Raw genomic sequence first — 24,539 nt, forward strand, 5'->3', positions numbered from 1 at the left:
CAAAGCAATTATTGACCAAATAGCAGAAACCAGTCTACAAAAACCATAATTAAAAATAAAAGTATAATTCTGTTCATTAGACATAGAAATATATAATATCCATGTCTTACAACTGTCCAGTGCTTATTCATGTACCTAAATTAAAATAATTTCAATCCAGGCAAACCACCCTGAAAGATTTTTTCTTAAGATGTTTATATCTAAACCCATGCTCAGATCAGCAAAAACATTTAGAAAGGAAAATATTCTATTTAATTTTTTAAAAACATTTTATTGGGGATCGTTAAATATAAATAATCCATTTTAAATAATATAAACATGTAGTAGAAGTACATAAAACATACTTTCATTTTCTAAAACATAGAGAACAGTAACTTCTTCACCTCCAAAAGAACAGACCATTTATTGCCATTTAAAAAAATCGTTTGGCATTCCTATTGCCCTTCCCATAACTAAATGAATCAGTGACGTGTATATATATGTATATGTATATATATACACACACACACATATATACACACACATACACACACACACACACACACACACACACATATATATATATATATATATATATATATTTTTTTTTTTTTTTTTTTTTTTTTTTTTTTTTGAGGCAGAGTTTTGCTCTTGTTGCCCAGGCTGGAGTGCAATGGTGCAATCTTGGCTCACTGCAACCTCTGCCTCCTGGGTTCAAGTGATTCTCCTGCTTCAGCCTCCCAAGTAGCTGGGATTACAGGCGCCCACCACCACGCCCAGCTAATTTTTTCTCCATGTTGGTCAGGCTGGTCTTGAACTCCTGACCTCAGGTGATCCGCCCACATTAGCCTCCCAAAGCGCTGGAATTATAGGCGTGAGCCACCGTAACCAACCCTGATGTATATATTTGAACCTGCTTTTTATTCATTTGTTCAATAAATGAATAAATATTCACAGTTGGGATTACTGGCCTACATCTTCCACAATTATAACATTATTTTAGCTAGTGAACAATAAAACTAATTTGATTTTTGGTTAACTTCTTTTCAATACAGATGGTTTAAAATTAAAACAAAACCTGTGTTTTTCTATTGTGATCTTAAAAATATCTTTCTAACATGCTTTTTAAAAATATATATAAGTATGCTGCCACTGCCTTGTAGTAAACTTTAGAAAATGTTGAGATTTCAAAGGGCTGCCTACAAACCAAATGGCATCCTAGCTTTGGAAGGCTGATGCTTCATTTCGGCTGCTCTCGCCCCCTCTAGCGTTTGCAAAGCTCATCTGTCTGATTATCCAGTTACCTCACTGAACAAGAGCTTGGCTAAGTCCTGCCCATCTATGACATCACCCCCTTCTTCAACCACTGCGAGGTGAAGCTTTAAACTTCAGACTTGGAGGTGGGCTGTGCGCAGTAAACTGGAATGCTCTCCCTCGCTCACCCCTCAGTGTAGGAGTGATCTGAAGCAGGACAAGCTCAGCCTGCAGCTGCCGTGGGCTTTGTGTGGACTGGACGCAGAGCTTGGGAGACGGGGGAGGGCTATTACTCCAATTCACAGTCAATGGAATTACAGCTATAGCGGCAGTGTATATAGGATTGCTTTTTCTCGTCTTCCTGGTAAGTGTTTTCCATGTTTTTTCTTATGATTGTCCCAGAAAGTTTGCTTGGTTTTACTCTCTAGAAAGAAACGACTGGATACTATGAGAAATCCAAATAGGAACGTTTGCTCTGTCACCAGAAAAAGCAATATATGTGTGTGCAAGCCAGCAAAGAAAAATTTCACTATATGGCCAAATGCAAGAAGTTTCTTAGAACCTTCTTTCATTTATAAAAGATAGTAAGTGGCTATTTTCTGTCTCGAGTAATTGCTATTTGAAAAGAGCCTTATGGAAAACAGCAAGTTGGAAAGTTCAGTGTTAAATATCAAAGAATACAAGGAGATTCTTCACAGATAGAAAAGCAAAAGGTCCTGCTAACTTGGTGTGTACTGTATGTATAGTATGATCACCAATTGCTGTTTTTACAACTGTGAAAGAAAATCAATAATCCCTCAGCCCATGAGTACGCAGTACATGAAAAGCATACATCTTGCTCACAGCTAGCCGAGCTGCTCCTAGAGACTTATGTGCCTCTGTAAAGGATTAACAGCTACACCTAGATTTTAAAGCTTGCACTGCTATCGTGCCTGAGCTGCTTCAAGCATTTCAGGCTTGCAAATCTCAACTGGTAAATTGAACTCAGAGGAGGGGGAGACTCTCTTCCAAACCATATTCCCTCTTCAATAGAACGCCAAAATCCATTGCTTAAGCAAGTGTGGCATGTGACTAGCATAGTAAATGGCTAAGTCTACTCAGAAAAACTAACAAAGCTCACCCTGGAAGCTATGCCTGATGTATGCAGTGAGTTTGGGGTGGCAGGAAAGAAAAATAAATGAGTAGAGCCCTCATCAAGTGGGTTTTGCAGAGGATCCATTCTTTGCAACTTATAATAGGAAAATCTTATATTGGAAGAAATGCATTTATACTACAAAGCTTGAAAAAGTAGTTAAATGTATCTTCTCAAAAAATTTTTTTCACTGAATTAGGTCTGAAACAAAATGGTTGCATATAGGTAAAGAGTGCAACAGGCCCATCCATGTCTTCTCAATGTCTGGGGGGTTCTTTTTTGTTATTTTATTTAGAATTTAAAGAAAAAAAAACTTGATTTTTTTTTCAATTGTTAATCCAAATTCTCTAATGGTTTTAATAATAAGGCTATTTTGAATATTCTTAATATATCTGTCTCCTTTAAAATGCTCATCTATGTTATTTTATTATCCAGAAACAACATAAATAAAGCCACTAGAAAAGTCCTTCAGCTGTAGCAATGCCTTTCATTTATCTCTAACTGAATAAAAATATCCTGACCAGCCTAAACATAAAGAATAAATTTGCCTATATTCAGGGGGAATCACTTATACTTGACCCAAAGTGACAGAGGACTAATATTCATCTCTTCTGAAATGAGTAAAGAAAAATGAATCCTTTAAAAGTACCACAGTAATATCAACATTACCAACTACCACAAATATTAATGATAATATGCCAGGTTTTTACCATGGGAAAATTAAATCAGAGATATGCCCCTTAGTTTGGACACATATATACACACACAGACAAACGTACATCTATTTATCACCCTGAAATAAAAACAGGGTTACCAAAATGCACAGATTTAACTAAGAAAACTAAAATTTGATTTTTTGAAGAGCACAGCCAAAACACATCAAGTCCGAGGATCAGCGAAATATTAGTGAATGAATAAACATAATGAATTCATTAATATCATGGTTCTGTATAACTGTCTACCAGTTATTAATTGGGTTTTTCATTTCGCTGCACCCCACCCTTTAAAATCAATTGTGACTGGGTTCAAAATGCACAATTAAACACTTCCCAAACATAACGTTTGTGAAATGTATAATTGGATAGCAAATAAAGTTTTTACAAAAAGAAGAAAAACAGTAAGAAAATTTGTCATAACTAAAGGTGGCAGCAAAATAGAAGGTATGTTTCTTTTGCATTTAAGTGTTAATTAAAGAGCCTACAATTCTATCAAAACTTTTTCAGAGCTAAATGAAGCAGTGTGAAATAAATTTGGTTGAAATCTTGTGGCTGTCAGACTTTGTTAGCAAGCTATTAATTATCTTTACCCCAGTTTCTTCTCTAGACTGTATTGCCCAATCAAATAGAAACTCCAATTATGCTCAGCATCTCCTGCCTAGGGACACAAGACCCTAATGAACATTCAGTCTCTCTCGACGAAAAATACAATAATCAGCTTTAAATATGCAAGTGCACTGCAGAGAGATTTTTCTGTGCTTTACTTGGCCACACACCCTAAGGCTTCCTCCTCTTTCTGAATTATTTTGAACAATTTTAAGCCCTACAAAAATCAGTGCAGGGAATTTGCCTTGTCTTAATAATATATTAATGTTTCTTCTTTCTTGCTTTTCATTTTTGATATGCCAATGTTCATACCAATATTAAATCTGGTCACTAAAACACATATTTGGTTTATAGTTGCCATTTCAGTCATTTCTTAACTTTTATGCCTCTTTTTAAGGTGGGTGGGCTATATAACAAAGAATGTGATTGATTACTGGCAAAATTGAGAGCTAACTTAAAAATTCTGAATAGATCCCCTTATATATTCTTTTATTCAAACTCATTTATTTAAAGAAAAAAAAGCATTAGAAATAACTGTTTAAAGTCAAATGAAGACTACCATAAATAAAGTCAACAATGGAAATAAGAGTCAGTAAATTTTTCAAAGGCCATAATTTCTCCCCTCCTTCTTTCCTCCTTCCCCCTACCCTCCCACCCCCCACCTTTTGCCCCAGAGGCCTTCACTGTTCTTCTCAACGGGAGGCTTTGTTGTAATTAAACCAGAGAAAAACTGGCCAGCAGCAGCCAACATCTGACTTGCGGCTTCTGAAAGCAGTGTTCTGGTAGAGTGTACCACCCCCCAGCGGGCAAAAACTCTACAGTAAAAATCTCTCAGCAATATTAATCCTCACAACTGCATTTTCTCTTCAGAGTATAAAAACGGATGTTTCTCAGCTCCTTCTAACATTGCACCATTTCAAAAATTTACTGACAGTCAACAAATAAATTTCCAACAAAGAGTTGGTCTTCTGAAACAGCATTCTTCCTCTTAAGAAAATAGGTATACACATTTCAGAAAGTATTTTCCAGTTTCAAAATACAGACCGACATCACTAAATTTGGTTAAACATCACACTAAAGGACAGTTTTCAAAGCTATGTTTATGTTGTGTAAGAAAAAACTTTGAGTTATCTATTTACGAAAATCCCAGAGAAAACAATTTTAAGTAGAAAGCAATAGAGCATAATTTAAGCAAAAGCTAAAATTTCATTTGTTTTGCATATGCAGAATCTCTTTCCTACCCTAAAATCAAGTGTCAGGGATGTATAAAAAGCTTTCTGCAGGTATTGGTCTGTTTAAATGAAAGGAGGGAGAAATTGCTCTCAGTTGATGAGACAATGACAGCTTTTGTTCTTTATTCTTTCACTTTACTTGTGCACAAGTTACCGTGACAACTTTGAAGAGAAAACCCACAGACCACATTTGGTTAAAAACTATTTTTAAAGTGTGCCACTGGGCTGTGGATTGATCAGTTTATGTGTTGTTGATTTTCTTCCTCTTCATCTGGTTTAAGTAATACCCTACTTGTACATGAAAAACAATGTATTTTATGACTTCAGGTGGTCTCACCGACCAGTATAGTGCTTGCCACACAGTAGACTAAAATAAATCTATTTGCTGAACTACTGTATGAAAACTTAAATATTAGAAATTTCAAGCACATCAACCAAGTTGTATTCACACAGTTAAAAAGGAATTTAAAGTCTGCAATGGTAAAATGTGGTTTAACAAAAGTAGGCGCACTTTTAATTCCTTTTGCTCAAAAGTCAGCACAAATTTAAAGCATGCCCCTACCCCAAACTCTATACCATTTACCTTCACCACTCTCTAAATTAATATCTTACTCGTTCTTACAAGTCTTGTTCTCTAATTCATTTACTTTGGGTTTGATATCATAAAAGGAAGCAGCATTCACTATGCTGAAGGATAATATCCCAGTTTGTCTTTCTGTTTTAAGGATGCTTGATTTAACTTTACAAGCCAAAATAAATGAAGCAGAATTCAATTCATTTGTCACAAACGTACCGGGGAAAAGAACCAGTAACAGAAAAAGTAAAAATACTTAGCATTGGAAATATTATCCCCTATTTTCCATAAATGAAACAAGGACCTTGTTCAGGCTAGAAAATAGTCTGGATAAAACCAAGTATGAAAAGGCACACTTGCTTCTCTGCCTCTCAGGAAACCCTTCAGACTTCATGACTCTCAAGAGGAGAGTTAGAGGTCCTTCTGCTTGCCTGGCATTAAACAAAAGAATTGGAACTTTCCTGAAATCTGATGATCGTGGAAAATTTAACTACCAGACAGGCTGCTTAGAAAGCATTTTGCTGTCACTATCAACTAACCTGATGTACTCCAGTTTTTCAGTTTAGCCATATATGTAGTTTATTTGAAATACCGTTTGTTGTTGCAAAGACTTAGCATTCACAGGTTGAGCTTTTTTAGCAGCAATTTAAGACTTCATAAATAAATTATCTTCCTAATATTCTAAATTATGATTGTACAAATTCCAGTTTACCTAGAAATATTCACAAAGTTGGATACATTTGTTTAGGCATGAGTTTTTTTTAGCCTCAAGGTTTTACTTAAAACAATGCAACTAACTTGGATTAAAAGTTCTACATGCCATTATATTTTAGACTGAATATTTTTAAAAGTCCCCAGCATTAAGAAATCATTCTGTGGGAGAAATCATTAAAAAAGAAACTAAAATCTCAAAACCTTATACTTGAATTAATATTTTTCAAAAATGAGTAATGAACAGGTCAAATCAAAATCAATTTAAATCTGAGGCATAAATAAGAAGTTAGCACTACTATTATATAGCTTCATCTTAATCTAAGTAATATTCTCAAAACATAAGAAATACCTTCTCATAACACTCCCAGCTCCAAAATATTGTAGTAGCAGGGAAGAAATCATATAAACATGTAGATTGCCGCAAGTTCTTGATTTTATTTAAATATCAGTTTTCTATTCAGATACCACTTCTTATATTAGTTTTCCTAAAATAGTATCCTTACCTATTTACATGTTTTATTGGGTGTACCATGGAAATAAATTGGAAGCTTTTCAGACTTGATGATTACATTATAAATGCAAAAAAAAAAAATCCACAATTTTTATTTGTAAAAAGAAACTGAATATGAATATAAGGATCCCTACTAAAAATTTGATTCATCAGTGAGGTGATTATGTTTTTCTTCTTTTTACTACAGTTTTAAGTGTTTTATAGTTAAATAATGATTCCATTAAAAAAATTTTTTTAAATATTCCATTAAGTTACCAGGGCTCCATTTATGTTTTTCCCCCAAGTTACCCCATTAACAGTATTTTTCTAAAAGATCGATTCATTTTGTTCAGAAGTAATGGCCTTTCAAGCCTAGGCAGACAGAAAGGCTCTGAAGTCAGTGTTGTGGAAAACTGGCCACAGTGTCCATGCCAGTGGGGGTCATTTTTCTTTTCATCATTGACATTTGACTACAGTATTTCTAGGTGCGCAAATATGTAGATCCAGCTCAGAAAGGGGAAAGTCAAAGCATAGGAGAAGATCGTTCATTTTTGATGAAGAGGTCCTCTGTAGCCTTTAATATGCCAAAACCAAAACCCAAAAATCTGTTTAGCACTACAGTTTCAAACATAAATGGGAAAGAGAAGATATAAAATGTAGTCAAACATGAATGGTTTTGAGCCTAAGTAAAGGGAGTAGGGGCATATGAAAGTAGCTCTGAATGTAACCTTCATTTCTGAAAGAGTATCCTTCTCTCCTAAGAAACCTGTTTTATGTTTTTCCTTTTATTTAAATACAATGTGGGGAGAAAAGAATGACATTTTCCAAGAACTTAATGAGATTTAAGGCTTTCTGTTAATCCCACATTATTACCACTATTGTATGAAAGGCAAATGTGAGTCTGCATATCAAACAGAATAGAGGAAGCAGCTTCACAAATGTAAAACAGGTAAAATAAACAAATTAATCTTCCATCTTTTCACACCAATTTAGAACTCTTTCATTCTCTGGGTTAAAAATGTGAAAATCAACACATTGTTAGAGCCTAATTTGGTGAAAAATACATAGTTCAGATACAAGATAAAAGACATTTATTTTATGTCTGGTTATCATTATGATCATCACCTTGGACACACTGTGGTCTGACCTGACTCAGGGAATGATCAGTTTTTAAATCCCCAAAATGAGCAGATTCATCATCTCGAGTATATATTGCCTCACTATCATCCCTGGAATATCAGAAATGCTTGACTCTTGGTAACATTTTAAGCAGGTTCTCACTTGTATTTTTATAATGGTTTTTAATTAGTTTCTAATGCAATTTAACATAAGTAGTTGTTTTCTAAACTTAACCACATTATTTTATATGTTGAATAATTTTCAAGTTTAAAAAACTTTTACAGAAGATACTTTAAAAAGTAACATTGTAATTATAATTTCAACAGCTTGGTTTTCCATTTTCACACACTGAGAAAGCAACAGTTTTCAAGAAAAGATACTATTGGAATTTGACAATAACGAGCAAAGCCCTAAAGGCATCACAGTAAAACCTCACATTAAACAATAAATCATTTAAACTTTCCTCTGTGGGCACGTTGCAATATTCACTAGAGATTGTTTGATCCATCTGCTAACTGCTATTTTTGTTTCAAGTTGCCTAAATAATAAATTATATGTATCTGTAATTTTTTTCACTTTTCTTCTGTTAATATAGCCTATGACCATGTTGGTATGCAGTTAGCAAACTAAAATAAACTGAATTTTTGGAGAGAACCAGAAACACAAATTGTGGCCTTATTTAACATACTCGTTCAGCAGAGCATTTGAATTATGGAACAGATGCTATCCTTGCTGGATGTTAGGTAGTAACTGTGGGAGAAGCAAATTGCTACTACTTTAGTCCTTACTTTCAGGCTCACATCTTCCAGGATACTCAAATGTTCCCTACATATATACAAAGTATCAGAGTGGATGATCCTGCATAACCAATTGGAATATTACTCACCTCCTCCAAATTCTTAAAAAATCTTCATGCATATTTGATAATGGGCAAAGCAGTCAACATTAAATTCAAAGATCTCTTTAGTCAAGCCAAGCCAAAAGTCTTCTTTCAGAAATGACACACTTATTAAAAATTGGCATATTCATGTATGAACCTAGAGAGAAATGCCCCATCTGGTTTTGATGTGCTTTCCTAATGTTCACTGCAAGGAGATCGAAATAATAGTGTCCTTTCTATTTCAAATACAAATTTTTTTTTCAAACTCAGTATACTAAAAGAAAATTAGAACAGTATTCTCCAGAAAAACTAAACATGACTTGAACTTCTATGTCATCTTTTGGGCAAGAACATCTGAGTGCTTAGAGTTTCAAGATCAATAAGTAGTCCTTAGATGTACCCCTAAAGAGAAAGGGAATGGTGTCGACATTCTGCAGTTGGGAAAATTGAGACCTGCAGGAAGAATCAAACAGGGCACTGAGCAAATCAACAGAAAAGCTTTTAACATAGTCTTTTCAACTCTAAATTGTGGATTGTGTGACTTTGTTAAATCATGTTCAGAAATGCCTAAAAAGTTACCTTGGCGTTTCTGTCAAAAATATTTGTTAATGTATTTGCTCACCTCTTTGACATGTACTTGTTTTCTTCTTTTTAAACATTTTATCATTTTATGCATATGATTTCAAAGTAAATTTTTAAAGACTGGCTTGAATTTGAAAGCCATGGTGTTTAATTCAAAGTGACACAATCATATAATAGAAATTATCTGTTTGATGACAATCTCAACTTTGGCTCCTACTTTATTTATATAAGAAAATGAGAAGTCTAAAAACAAAGAGGTCAACCTATCCCTTTTGACTAACCACTATGATGAAAGATGTGTTGTTTTAAGACATTGAAATTAAATGTCTAGGAAATTTCTCTAGTATTTTAAAGTTCATTATTAATAGTTCATTAAAACCTTTTACTTTCACAGGAGATGCTCAGTCCCAGTATATTTTAAGGAAGATAAATATAAAGGAAATTTAGTATGCCTCGTTTTCTTTCCATGAAGAATTTAGTTTCCTTTACTTCTTAAAAGAGAATACCTGTTCTTGTATAACGTGACTGCACCAGACATTCTGAAAAATCAGCAAGAAGCAAAAGCTGGAAATAGCTATTTCACAGCAGGTAATCATACCTCAGGATGTAGCTACTGTACAAAGTTTATACTTGGATAATCCTGGATGGGAATAAAGGTAGGGGGTAACTGCCTGAAAAACCTTTTACTATACAGGCCTTAGCATCATGAATGGCTTTCTTCATGAGGATCTGAAGTTACTATCTCTGACCACATTGCACAGAAGAGCCAATAAGAATTTCAAAGAGGGCAATTTCCACTAAGGGAATTAAGCTACACAAAAGGAACCTTCACACAGAAACTCTATCAGAAAGAAAAAAAAAATACATAGGAAGCCATGTGTCCTACATAGTAACAGGAAGCAGAATTGTTTCTGCCCCCACTTTAATGAGCTTGCCCACCATGCTGAACTGCAGCTGGAATGTTCATTGACAACAGCAAGCCTGATCTGGAGGTGTGTGCGGCATAGGATTACTTGAATAAACGGTGAAGAACATTTCCAAGGACTAAGCAAAAGTTTATAAGTCCCAGCCCCTCACCAGGAAAATAATATATGTGCATTGGATATTCACCCCCGCAAAATTTACTCACATCGTTCAATAAGGTAGGAAAAACAAAGTATTTTATTTTCATGCCTAAAATTACAAAGGCTAATTAATACTTAAAAGGACACAAGATATTATATTACACAATACATCAGTATAAATCTGTACTTTGCCAGCCATAGAAAAAGTTGATTTATATTCTAGGTTAGAATTTAAAGAAATATAAATGCACTGTGAAAACACATTATGAGATAGAAAATAATGAAAAATGTGGACAAAGTCATTAAAACTTGCAGTATGAAACATGTAACAAAATGCAAACAGAAGAAAGACAGAGTTCAACATGAAGTGAAATTTTCCACTTAGGTTAGCTGGATGTATCAGCTTTGTAATTCTTTCCCAAAAATAAATGAAGGATTTATTCTTATTTTCTTATAGAAATCCACCCATTTAAAATGATACTTAAAATTAATAACCAAAGATAATGAAATGACATTAATGATCAAAGCAAACTATGGGTTTAATTGAGATTCACGATCTCAAGATGTGGGTAACTATGAAGTATGAAGTATGAAGAGAATAGATATTTTTATGACATTTTTCTATACCTGTATAGTCTTTGCCTAATAAAAAGTAAATATAAAAATTTGTGGTTTTTTGATAACAGTAAAATGGTTACCTTTAAATATAACAAATAATATTCCAAGGTGTTATTATGAATATTAAGAAAGAAATGGATATTCAATTAGCTTGATCAGTGACTGTCTATAAGGTTGATATAAAGTATAATTAAAGTACTTTAGATTATTCAATAAAACTTCATTTATATTTAACATTTCAAAATCAAATGGATTTAGGACATGTTACTTTTTAAGGTATAAAGAAATTAAGAAACCATTAAGGTAAAGAGATTATATGACACTGTCTATTGTTAGCTAGCAATAAACCCGACTATGCCCTCCCCCAAAACAAACTAAAACATTAAAAGTGATAATGGATATTTTAGTTTCCACATTCATTTTAAACATTATATTCATTATGCTGTCCTTATTGTTTTCTGTCTTTTTTTACTCACTTCATTTTAGGGTTCTGAAGTAACGGAAGCTACCTTGTATAAAGACCTCAACACTGCTGACCATGATCAGCCCAGCCTGGAGCATCTTCCTCATCGGGACTAAAATTGGGCTGTTCCTTCAAGTAGCACCTCTATCAGTTATGGCTAAATCCTGTCCATCTGTGTGTCGCTGCGATGCGGGTTTCATTTACTGTAATGATCGCTTTCTGACATCCATTCCAACAGGAATACCAGAGGATGCTACAACTCTCTACCTTCAGAACAACCAAATAAATAATGCTGGGATTCCTTCAGATTTGAAAAACTTGCTGAAAGTAGAAAGAATATACCTATACCACAACAGCTTAGATGAATTTCCTACCAACCTCCCAAAGTATGTAAAAGAGTTACATTTGCAAGAAAATAACATAAGGACTATCACTTATGATTCACTTTCAAAAATTCCTTATCTGGAAGAATTACATTTAGATGACAACTCTGTCTCTGCGGTTAGCATAGAAGAGGGAGCATTCCGAGACAGCAACTATCTCCGACTGCTTTTCCTGTCCCGCAACCACCTTAGCACAATTCCCTGGGGTTTGCCCAGGACTATAGAAGAACTACGCTTGGATGATAATCGCATATCCACAATTTCATCACCATCTCTTCAAGGTCTCACTAGTCTAAAACGCCTGGTTCTAGATGGAAACCTGTTGAACAATCACGGTTTAGGTGACAAAGTTTTCTTCAACCTAGTTAATTTAACAGAGCTGTCCCTGGTGCGGAATTCCCTGACTGCTGCACCAGTAAACCTTCCAGGCACAAACCTGAGGAAGCTTTATCTTCAAGATAACCACATCAATCGGGTGCCCCCAAATGCTTTTTCTTATCTAAGGCAGCTCTATCGACTGGATATGTCCAATAATAACCTAAGTAATTTACCTCAGGGTATCTTTGATGATTTGGACAATATAACACAACTGATTCTTCGCAACAATCCCTGGTATTGTGGGTGCAAGATGAAATGGGTACGTGACTGGTTACAATCATTACCTGTGAAGGTCAACGTGCGTGGGCTTATGTGCCAAGCCCCAGAAAAAGTTCGTGGGATGGCTATTAAGGATCTCAATGCAGAACTGTTTGATTGTAAGGACAGTGGGATTGTAAGCACCATTCAGATAACCACTGCAATACCCAACACAGTGTATCCTGCCCAAGGACAGTGGCCAGCTCCAGTGACCAAACAGCCAGATATTAAGAACCCCAAGCTCACCAAGGATCACCAAACCACAGGGAGTCCCTCAAGAAAAACAATTACAATTACTGTGAAATCTGTCACCTCTGATACAATTCATATCTCTTGGAAACTTGCTCTACCTATGACTGCATTGAGACTCAGCTGGCTTAAACTGGGCCATAGCCCAGCATTTGGATCTATAACAGAAACAATTGTAACAGGGGAACGCAGTGAGTACTTGGTCACAGCCCTGGAGCCTGATTCACCCTATAAAGTATGCATGGTTCCCATGGAAACCAGTAACCTCTACCTATTTGATGAAACTCCTGTTTGTATTGAGACTGAAACTGCACCCCTTCGAATGTACAACCCTACAACCACCCTCAATCGAGAGCAAGAGAAAGAACCTTACAAAAACCCCAATTTACCTTTGGCTGCCATCATTGGTGGAGCTGTGGCCCTGGTTACCATTGCCCTTCTTGCTTTAGTGTGTTGGTATGTTCATAGGAATGGATCGCTTTTCTCAAGGAACTGTGCATATAGCAAAGGGAGGAGAAGAAAGGATGACTACGCAGAAGCTGGCACTAAGAAGGACAACTCTATCCTGGAAATCAGGGAAACTTCTTTTCAGATGTTACCAATAAGCAATGAACCCATCTCGAAGGAAGAGTTTGTAATACATACCATATTTCCTCCTAATGGAATGAATCTGTACAAAAACAATCACAGTGAAAGCAGTAGTAACCGAAGCTACAGAGACAGTGGTATTCCAGACTCAGATCACTCACACTCATGATGCTGAAGGACTTGCAGCAGACTTGTGTTTTGGGTTTTTTAAACCTAAGGGAGGTGATGGTAGGAACCCTGTTCTACTGCAAAACACTGGAAAAAGAGACTGAAAAAAGCAATGTACTGTACATTTGCCATATAATTTATATTTAAGAACTTTTTATTAAAAGTTTCAAATTTCAGGTTACTGCTGCGATTGATGTAGTGGAGATGCCTGAACACAATTCTATATTTTAGTATTTTTTAGTAATTTGTACTGTATTTTCCTTGCAAATATTGGAGTTATAAACCATTTACTTTGTGTTCTACTGAGTAAGATGACTTGTTGACTGTGAAAGTGAATTTTCTTGCTGTGTTGAACAATCAGGACTGCATTCACATGAGATCCTTGTAGTATAAGCACAGGCCATTTTTCACTTTGGTATTAATAAAATGTAAAAAAAAAACTGGCTGAATGGCTGAATGAGAGAATTTAATTTTAAAAAATGGTTATGAAATAATGTTCCAATTATTAAATTTGTATTATCCCAGTGGTATTCAATAAATCAAAGTGTGTGAAGTAATGGGCAATATCAAACCTGCTGCATATCTCCATTTTTGCTCTAGGCAAATTAATTATCCTTAAAAAAGTTAAGCATATCTTCTGAACTGAATACATCAGCTGGCATAAAAGGAGTGTGAAGTCTGTTAAAGCCATTGTCAGCAAAGCTTTGAAAATAAAGGACTTCACAAAAACAGTAATGTAAATGTGTTTCCAAGTTGCGGGGGAAATGTGTACTTAGGAAAACATGAAAACTTAGACTTGTATAGTATAATGAACACAAATACCAAAACTGCATTTTGGTTTTGCCTATGCCATCCTGATTTTTGAAAAGTGACTTATAAACACAAAATTGTTAGTGTTTATGATGTTTTTATCATAAAGGATGTCAGAGAAATTTTATGCATATTAAAAATGTAGTGTAATTATAAGTGATTCCCCTCAACAACCCAGAGAAAGTAGTTCTTTAAATAAGAGAGAATTTAAAGAAAAATAAATACTAGACATCAAATTTAGATCTGGTTTATGTCAAAGGTTTTAACACTGTACATAAATGTTGAATTTACTTTTACAAAGATCAAGAATACTGCCCATTACTGTCACAATTTTCCAGATATTACATAATGAACTTGTAATGTAACATTTCCTTCTAGCTTCCTACTGAATTGTGAGCTATTACTTGTTGAAAAACCATATCACTTTTCTGTTGCCATGATTTTTTTTTTTCAACAAAAAACCAAAGTGCATTGTACGCCCTTTGGCCAGTCTTGTATGTGCCTTGATCCAACGCTACATGTATTCAGCTTTTAAAACTCGACAAATTTTTCATACTCCTTAAATATGAAAAATTATGGTCTTATTGCTGAATAAAACTTTTAAAAAGTACAGAATAATTGTGCTTGCTTTTTCAGGATTGTGTTACTATCACTAAGTAGCAAATTGCCCAGCACATTAGTCCTAAACGTCCCATGTATTTTTCTAGTCATAAAAATAAAAGTTGGCTAAAAATTTTAAAAAATCAACATCTTGAGGTTGTGTATCATTTTACTTCAAAGAGTTCAGTATTTCATGTATAAATTTATTTCCTCTTACTTCTTCATTGTATAGATGGAAAATTTAAGAAATGGTTTCACGGCCTTTCTCTCTTAGGCACACTGCTGCCACTGTCCTGATACTTTTTAAGGTGGTCTTTGAAAAATTGTTTTTTTAAAATAGCCTTTTTAGTAGAGTGAGTTGGCATTTGTGATACTGTTTCTGGCATACAACTCCTAAAATCTTTGCAATCTTCAAAGTGATATATTTTCATTTTTCATATGCTAATGAGTTCACTGATGGCTGGCAGGCCCTAAGTAGCTTCAAGATAAAGTCTGGTCATTGAAAAGACCAAGACATGATTATAGGGTTGGGACTTACAACCCCAAACCCCAACTTCCAGAGAAGGGGAAGGGGATGAAGATTAAGTTGATCACCAGTGACCAATGGTTTAATCAAGCATGCCTGTGTAATCAAGCCTCCATAAAAAAACAAAAGGCCAAGGTTTGGAGAGCTTCCAGATAGCTGAACATGTGGAGGTTCCTGCAGGGTGGCATGCCTGGAGAGGGCATGGAAGCTCTGTGCCCACCCAGACTTCACCTAATGTTTCCTGCCATCTGGATCCTTTGTCGCATCCTTTATAATACATCAGTAAATCTGTTGACTTGCATTTTGTGAGCTGTTGTAGCAAATTAATAGAACACAAAAAGGGATCCTGGGAAACCAAACATGAAGCTGGCTAGTTTTGCAACTGGTGCCTGAAGAGGGGGCAGTCTTGTGGGAATAAGCGCTCAACTTGTGGGATGTGACACAATTTCCAGGTAGCCAGTGTCAGGATTAAACTGAATTGGAGGACATCCGGCTGGTATCTGCTGAAGAACTGATTGTTTGCTCGGTGTATGGGGCAAAACTTGGTAAGACAAGTCTTCTGTGTTGATTATTGTTGAATGAGAGAATTAAAACCCACACACACACACACACACACACACACTTTGTGTTTTCCACACAGAGCATCAAAAGACTTGAAATCTTTCAATCTTTTCATAATGTCTGTACTATTTAGAATAAATAGTACAATTAAAAACAAATCACTTACCCTTCCTAGCTATGTTTCCATATCTGTAAAAGGGGGTTATTAGTACCCTTATTTTTGTGAGGATTAAATGACATGATGTGCATGGAAACTGTACAATCTTCTACAAAATATAAGTTACTATTACGGTCAACAAATGTTTGCCATCTGTTCCCAAATTTTACTAGAGACTGCTCCTTCTACTCCTCTACTGACAAGGAGATATCTCCAAGTGACTATGAAATCTTATTAATTATTTGCTTGCTATCCTCAAAATGTTTCCCAACACTCTGTCTTTTGGCTTCCCGTTATGGCTGTTTTCGAGGAACAACTGAAAGACTAATGTGATTAACATTAAACATAGTGAATGTTTCTGAAGGAAGTCTGACTTCGCTTCTAGAAGTTTTGAATAGTTTAAGCTATAGTTCTTATAAAAGTCAGGGAAAGGACTGAATGTCTCCATAAAGTCTCTATAAACCTGTAGTTTATAAAAAGCAAAAAAAAAAAAAAAAAAGAGATTATATTGATATTTTCCAGTCAGTATACCTTTCACGAGCATAGAAAAGTTTGTCAATGTTCTAAAATACACCTTTTGATTATGTTGCCTGGAATAAATCAGAAACATGTTTTATACTAGCAAATATGCAGAGCACCAACAGGATACAAGTTTTTTCTTTATCTACACTTGCTATAAAATCCAGTTGCTTTGCAAAGTACAAAATATACATATATATATACTTCAATAGAATATCAAGATACAAGTCTCCACCTTAAAGGGCACTCAATAATTATACACACATTTCCATGCATCCCAAACTAAATGATACTAATAAGACTAAATTCCAAATCAGGTACTAACAAATTTATAGGGAAAAAAAATCCAGTTCTGAATATATAGCATATAGATTTAACAACAACAACAAATAAAAAAAGTGGGAAAGCTAGAAAAAAACTAGAGGAAAAAAATTACTCCCTTGCTAAATGTTTGACAAAATCAAAAATTGTTTTTAGATGCAGCCACTTGTAACTGCATTTAATCACTGCACTTATTCTTGCTCCCTATTAAAACTGACACTGTGCTCTATCTTATAGCAAGGCTGATTTATTAAAAGTATCATTCTCCTATTCCAAACAAACTAGTGAAAAGAACTCAGCTTTAATAACTACAGTTTCTGACTAATGCATATTTTATAGCCACATGCCAACATGACAGCTTTCATGAGGAATCCAAAGAGAGCTCCATGTCCCAAAGCACCTGAAGCATGGGTGTTAATGGAATCAATCCACCAACGAATGTAGTATTAGTTCATTGCTGCTGAAAATGGTAGTAGCATTTAAAATTCTAATTCCTTTTTCCTTCTTAGTATGATTAGCAAATCTTGATTTAGCATAGTCTTGGAATAACAAACACTGTACTTTTTGTTTTTGTTAAATTAGCAAAAAATAACTCATGCTTATCAATCACTTTTTAAGAACTTCAAAGTTCTCTACAAATATTCTTAACTAGTCAATGACTTTTACTGACTGGCTTTTTTTTTTTTTTTTTTTTTTCTGAGACGGAGTATCACTCTGTTACCCAGGCTGGAAGGCAGTAGCACAATCTTAGCTCACTGAAACTGCTTCCTGGATTCAAGCGATTCTCCTGCCTCAGCCTCCCGAGTAGCTGGGATTGCAGATGTGCGTCATCACACCCAGCTAATTTTTGTATTTTTAGTAGAGACGGGGTTTCACCATGTTGGCCAGGCTGATCTCGAACTCCCAACCTCAGGTGATCCACCCACCTCAGCCTCTCAAAGTGCTGGGATTATAAGCGTGAGACACCACGCCCAGCTTGCTTCTTTTTTATAAGGAGCAGATGGCTTGCCTTCAAGAAGTATGCTGTCTACTAGTTATAGGGCATAAATAGCAATGACAGTTCACTGCTCTGCAGTAAAGAGGAAGAAACAACTACATCTATTTGAATAGATCAAGGAAGACCTCATGAAGGAGATAAAATTAAGGATAGGTGTTGAGGGGTAAGAAGGAGTTTAAAGAAAAGCAGATGCTGGTTCTGAAGAAAAAATAGTGACCAAAATTATAAAGAAATAAAAATGGGCAATGTTTCCCAACCCTGACCTTGGTCAGAATCACTTGAGGGAGGTTTTTATTAAGATAATCAGGCTCCAACAAAGACTTACTAAATTAAAAACTCCCAGATGAAGGCTAGGCACGTACATTTCAAAAAATTCCAAAGGTGATTCTGCTGCGGTCGAGGACCACTGATTTAGGAGGTGTTTGGATAAAGGCCAATAGTCCAACTGAAATACAGGGTCCATGAAGGAGGTAAGACTGGAAAGGTTTTTTCCATTAGGCTTTGCAGTGTGTCAAATTCCAAGCTGAGAAGTCTACATTGATATTCTTTGGCAATGCCTCTTAAGCAGGTATATAAATGATCAGTGCTCTTCAGGCAACATTTTGTAAAAATAAAAAATATTGCATAAAGATGAATGGGAGAAACTGGGAACAAGAAGGCAAGTTAGAAGGCTATGCAGTATTTCAGGCAAGGGGAAATAAGGGCCTGAACAGTGCACTGCCAGTGGAATGGGGTCAAAAAAGAAATAAAGAAAGCTTTAATTAAAAAGATACAGTAAAAAAAGTGAATATTGAAGATGATGAAGATTTTCAGCACAGGTAAGTAGAATGTTGGTGAGCAATTAATAAAGATGGAAAACAACTGAAAAGAAACAGATTTCAGAGTATTTTGTAAATACTGGCTTTGAACAGGTGACTATGTGCGCAGTACAGGCTTACATCTGCTAATTATTAATAGTGCCCTCTTCAACTCTCCATAGTGACCCAGATAATAAATTAACATGACCTTAGGTTTACATTATCCCTCTGGACATGTCTACAGAGGGTTACAAAGGAGGATGTGGGGACAGATCCTCAGCATCAGGAATGGAAACCACATCTAAGAGGTGAGTATTAAAATTGAGAGGGCAGATGAGATAACCAACAGAAAAAAAGCAGAGAGAAAAGAGGTGCCAAAGGAGCACCCTTTGTAATGAGGGAAGAGGGAGAAGAATCCACACCAAAGAAACAACAAACAAACAAAATGTGGGGGGGGGGGGGGGTCGCAGAGGAGGAAAAATAATCACAGAAAGAAAATATTATGGAGTCAAGGAAGTAAAGTATTAAAAAAGGAGGATGTCAAAAATGTTATCAGGGTAAAGACATAGAAGAGGTCACCACTGAACATGAAAAATGAGGTGACCCTTGGGGGATTATGAAAGCAGTGTCTGCAAGTAATGAGGGAAAAGTCTCTAGCATACTGAGAGGATAATGGGAGATAAAGAAAACAGAAACAATGATTAAGACTACTCTTTCAAGAAGATAAGAGGGTGAAGGGGTCTTGGTGGGTCATGGGGAGGAACAAGAAAAAAAAAAGGAAGTGAACACCAGGAGGGAGATATATCAAGCTGAGGAAGAAGATGGGAGTATAGTGAGAGGAATCTACAACGAAGACAGGGAGCATATTTCATAGGGGAAAAGAAAGTGGAGATGCCCAAGAGGTGCGGCCCAAGCCATGACTGTGGCTCTAGGATGCCTGAAATAAAGACTGACTGAGAAGCTACAGTTTTACAAGTATCACTAGCTAGGAGAACAAAGTCACTGAGAGAGATGGAATGAGGTGGTATGAAGGTAAGGTTTGTAGTCCAGGCCCTAAGGAAGATGGGGAAATGTCCCAGAGATGAAGAGGATGGAGAAGATGATAGGATTAGGTGATGCAACTGTAAAATACAGACTTCAAAATAAAGGTTTTTGAATAATGATGACAGAAGCATAGTCACATCTTTCAGGTTTGGAGAAAACATTTTTGAGACTACCTACCTATATCCCATACCTCTCACCTACCCTACTTTCATCAAATATTGGTAGTTTCTAGAGATGGAGCAGATAACAGGAAAGTTCATCCTCAAGGAAAAATGTCCATTAATTCAAGACTATGGGAAGAATGCTAAGAAAAATGCTAATCACATGGGAAACTGGAATCCAAAAGAAAAATATTGTAGTGAGCCTAGTAAAAGCAGTTAGAAAACGATCCAGAAAGGAGATAATATTCTCAGAAAGAAAGACACGAAACAGGAAAGCAAAGCGGGAAGGGCATTGCACCTAGGACTCTAACAGATAATCAGTTACACAGGCTGCTGGTCATGAGAGGTGGGTGGAAACTCTTATTCTAAATAGTACAGACATTATGAACAGATTAAAAGAAGAACTAGAATAATCAAATTAACCTTGATCTACTCTTCACACTTCAAAACAGAAATAAATTCAACTTTATCTCAAAATACACACTGAAGAAGTATTTTTTACCCATGTAACCTTGTACTGGGCTTTCCTACAAGTATCGTAAGATTCCAGGCAAAGAGGTAAGCAAATAACATTATGAACCCCTCCCACTCCCTACCCCATCTCATTTTTTTTTTTTTTTTTTTGAGACGGAGTCTCGCTCTGTTGCCCAGGCTAGAGTGCAGTGGCGGATCGCAGCTCACGGCAAGCTCCGCCTCCCGGGTTTAGGCGATTCTCCTGCCTCAGCCTCCCTAGTAGCTGGGACTACAGGCGCCCGCCACCTCGCCTGGCTAGTTTTTTGTATTTTAAAGCAGAGACGGGGTTTCACCGTGTTAGCCAGGATGGTCTCGATCTCCTGACCTCGTGATCCGCCCGTCTCAGCCTCCCAAAGTGCTGAGATTACAGGCTTGAGCCCCCGTGCCCGGCCCCCTATCTCATTTTTATGTTATATGGCTAGAAGGAGATTAGAAATAACCTTTAAGGCTGCCTTCAAAGTTTTTCTTTTTTAAGAGGTTTCAAAAGGAAGCATGCAGCCACGGGGGTGTGGAAGTTGGGGATAATGGGATTTTACAGATTGATTATGTGCACACATAAAAGCAGTGCTTCTTTTTCAATGCCAGCTGGCTGGAGTGGAGGGAGGATAGTCTAGGCAATTACTACGCAAAGTAATTACACTGTTGAATGTACGTTGGGGGATCTGATAGCTGTGACAACACAAAGCTGAGGCAGTTCATATCAATGTTCCATTAAAAAGTACGGAATCACTGCTGGAATCTCACATTTTAATTTCCTTAATATGAGGATCAATGTTAATGAATCTACCCAGAGAAGACTAGGTTAAACAAAAGTCTAACAGAAGTTTCTCTAAAATATGTTCTGTAAATATTAGTGACGTCTTACACATACAGTGGGCTTAATAAGTGCCTGCTGATTATGTTGCTGCTACTACAGACCCCACCATTTGTTGAAGACTTTGTCCAGCCCAGCTTTATTTTAGATCTTTTAATCTCATTTAATTCACACAGTAACTTTAGAGATAGGAATTATTATCCTTATTTTTCAGATAAGCAAATTAAGACTTTGAAAGGTCATAGAGATTTGTTATCCAGTCAACCTTAACAATGACGTACTGAGTATCTGTTCAATAACTGTGGCTGGACTTGGGTGTACAACAGTAGACCAAAAAGACATGAAGATTATGGTTGGGGGAGGGCAGGAATCCAGATTTTTTTTTTTTTTTTTTTTTTTGAGACAGTCTTGCTCTGTCACCTAGGCTGGAGTGCAGTGGCATGATCTCGGCTCACTGCAACCTCCACCTCCCAGGTTCAAGCAATTCTCCTGCCTCAGCCTCCCAAGTAGCTGGGACTACAGGCACATGCCACCACACCGGCTAATTTTTTGTATTTTTAATAGAGATGGTGCTTCACCATGTTGACCAGGATGGTCTCGATCTCTTGACCTCGTGATCCACCCACCTTGGCCTCCCAAAGTGCTGGGATTACAGGCATTAGCCACCACACCTGGCCAGGAATCCAGATATTAAACAAAACTCAAAGGAATATAAAGTGAAAAACTGTGATACATACCACGAAAGAGAAAAAATATGGTGCTATGAGTGAGCATAACAAGAGAACCTATTTAGATTGGGTGGTAAGAGAAAGCCTAAGACCTGAGAGATAAAGAGTCAGCCATGTAAAGAGTGAAATGAAGAGTGTTCTGAGCACAGGAAACAGGCTGAGTTAAAGCTGCAAATAGGAAGTCAGCTTAATGTGTGTAAGGATTAGAACAATTCAGGTGGCTCAAGCTCAGTGATCAAGACAGGTGAGATCAGCAAGGTAGGCCTGAATGAGGAGTCTGAACTTCACTCTAGCATAAAAGAAAGACAACGGACAGTTTTTAAGAGGGCAGGGAGGAAGACGGGGAGGAGAGGGGGTGGGGAGCTGGAGAAGTGAGTAAAAGAGGAGGAGAAGGTGTGGGGATCAGACCATCAGATTTCAATTGTAATAAGGTCACTCTAGCTACTCTATGGAGAAACACTGTGTGGAACAGAATAGTGGTGGCAAGTAGAGAGGTGGAAAGATGCTCAAAATATTTTGAAGCTGTAATGGATTTCTTCTTAAAGTTAAATAGTAAGTAGTAGAACAAGAATTCTGTTACTGAAGCTTGGGCTCTTAACTTCTTCATCAACGGTGTTCAATCTTTTGGCTTTCCTGGGCCACACTGGAAGAAGAAGAATTGTCTGGAGCCACATGTAAAATACACTAACACTAATGATAGCTGATGAGCATAAATAAATAGAAAGAAAGAAAGAAAGAAAGAAAGAAAGAAAGAAAGAAAGAAAGAAAGAAAGAAAGAAAGAAAGAAAGAAAGAAAGAAAGAAAGAAAAAAAATCACACAAAAAAATCATGTTTTAAGAAACTTTACGAATTTGTGTTGGGCCACATTCAAAGCCATCCTGGGCTGCATGTGGCCCACGGGCTATGAGTTGGACAACCTTGTCTTAAATACTGATCAGAAACACTTCGTCAGTAAATGTTTTAAAGTTTGAGTCAAGAAAAAAAGATTATTTCCTTTTACTGAGATAACAACTAGAAAGCATTTTCAGTATTAAATCTCAAAACATTTAATGGGGAGGTGTGACTTTTTCTTCCAATACTTACAGACCTCTGCCCCATGATGCTGAATGATGACCTGGGGTCGTCAATAGTCAATGACTGTCAACTACCCTAAAAGTAACACTTGTCTTTCTTGTAGCTTTCAGTGAATTTAAATTCAGAGTTGGTAGAAATAACCTTAATGTCTGGGTTCCCTACAAGATCTTTTCATGATCCCATCGCATCTTCTAAGAGCCGCAGTATAAGAGAATGGAAGTTTCAGATCACTGAAGCTTTTTCCTAGCTTTGTGCTGAAGTTGAGACATATAACTCAAGAGAATATCGACTAGCTTACAAAGTTAACGAATGCCAAGATTATTTAGTGTTTTTCAATAATCTTTAAAAAACCTTTGAATTATTATTATGTTATATTCAGAGTACACTTGCCAGACCTACATAAAGACAGACAGGTATCAGAGGTCCAAATTTACTCCATGCTTTTAGTCAATATATCATAGAATGTTAAAGCTAGAAGATACTTCATCAATTTTAGTGATGTGTACTAACCATTAAATTGTGTTAAATCCTCTAATTGTTTTAAAACAATACTTTTTTTTAAGTTTATAGTTGAACTGTAACTGCTTTACAGGTTTTGTTTGTCTGTAATGGAAAATCATGTAGCTAATCTACGAATCGCAATATGCTTCTAGCTACTAAGCTAACTACTAGCTCATAGTACTTATCATATAAGTTAAATGCTACCTTTGTTGTTATTATCTAATATATTTAATATTTTGCTTATGTGTTATTATCTATATGCCCCACAAAATGCAACTCCATGAAAACAAGAAATTATTTTTCCCCCTGTTGTTTCACTGCTAAATCTTTCCAACATGTAAAACAATGCCTGAAGCCTAGTGGACACTTACAAAATATTTGTTGGATGACTGAATAAAAGAATGAATGAGCTTCGAACACTTTTATCACTAAGTATTACCTGAGACAATCTTGGTGAAAGCTCTTTGTAAACTGTAAGCCATTCTACAAATGTAGAGCATTAGCAAAGACCATTTATTAAGCATTTCACATCCATTGTCTCCCTTACTTCCCAATTCACAAAAGAAACTAAAGTTCAAATAGCTAAAGCAACTTGCCCAATATAACACAGTGTAAGTGGTAGAATTAGAATTCCAACAAACAAGTTGATTCCAAATCCAAGTATCTTGACTCCAGATCTCCTGCCTTTTCTATCTTGCTCTTTATCATGACATGCTGACTCCAAGTACATAAAACAAAACATACCAGAACACTATTAAATTATACATACAATCATATTTGAGATAATGACTAAGAGCATTATCTTTGAATTAGACAGACCTACGTTTTCATTCCAGTTTTTGCCACTTATTTGAGATATGGCCTTGGTCAACTTTTCTAAGCCTCAGTTTCACCTTCTGTAAAATAAGGTAGTAATAATGCCTCTCTAATTGTGTGGGAAAAATTATGTATTTCAAGTAGAGGACTTAA

General features: G+C 36.1%; 2 protein-coding genes across 7 annotated transcripts in view; one reads left to right on the forward strand and one right to left on the reverse strand.

Moving 5' to 3' along the window:
* Positions 1-24,539, reverse strand: part of MACROD2 (mono-ADP ribosylhydrolase 2) — a 2,180,049-nt gene that overhangs the window by 1,761,741 nt on the left and 393,769 nt on the right. The window lies entirely within an intron of this gene.
* Positions 1,334-15,004, forward strand: FLRT3 (fibronectin leucine rich transmembrane protein 3). 3 transcript variants are annotated; one of them, XM_010373251.2, is made up of 3 exons: positions 1,345-1,597; positions 9,673-9,866; positions 11,447-15,004. In XM_010373251.2, exon 3 carries the CDS (start codon positions 11,499-11,501, stop codon positions 13,446-13,448), a length of 1,950 nt encoding a protein of 649 aa, XP_010371553.1. In that variant the 5' UTR covers positions 1,345-1,597; positions 9,673-9,866; positions 11,447-11,498; the 3' UTR covers positions 13,449-15,004. The 3 variants fall into 3 exon arrangements, with proteins under 3 accessions (XP_010371552.1, XP_010371553.1, XP_010371554.1); XM_010373250.2 differs by lacking the exon at positions 9,673-9,866 and having other exon boundaries at positions 1,334-1,597; XM_010373252.2 differs by lacking the exons at positions 1,345-1,597; positions 9,673-9,866 and adding an exon at positions 10,185-10,420.

The sequence above is a fragment of the Rhinopithecus roxellana genome, chromosome 13 (assembly GCF_007565055.1).
Source record: "Rhinopithecus roxellana isolate Shanxi Qingling chromosome 13, ASM756505v1, whole genome shotgun sequence".
In the NCBI taxonomy this organism is placed as follows: Eukaryota; Metazoa; Chordata; class Mammalia; order Primates; family Cercopithecidae; genus Rhinopithecus; species Rhinopithecus roxellana.

Coding starts and splice junctions, on each gene's coding strand:
- FLRT3 (XM_010373250.2), top strand. CDS start 11,499: ATGATCAGCCCAGCCTGGAGCATCTTCCTCATCGGGACTAAAATTGGG.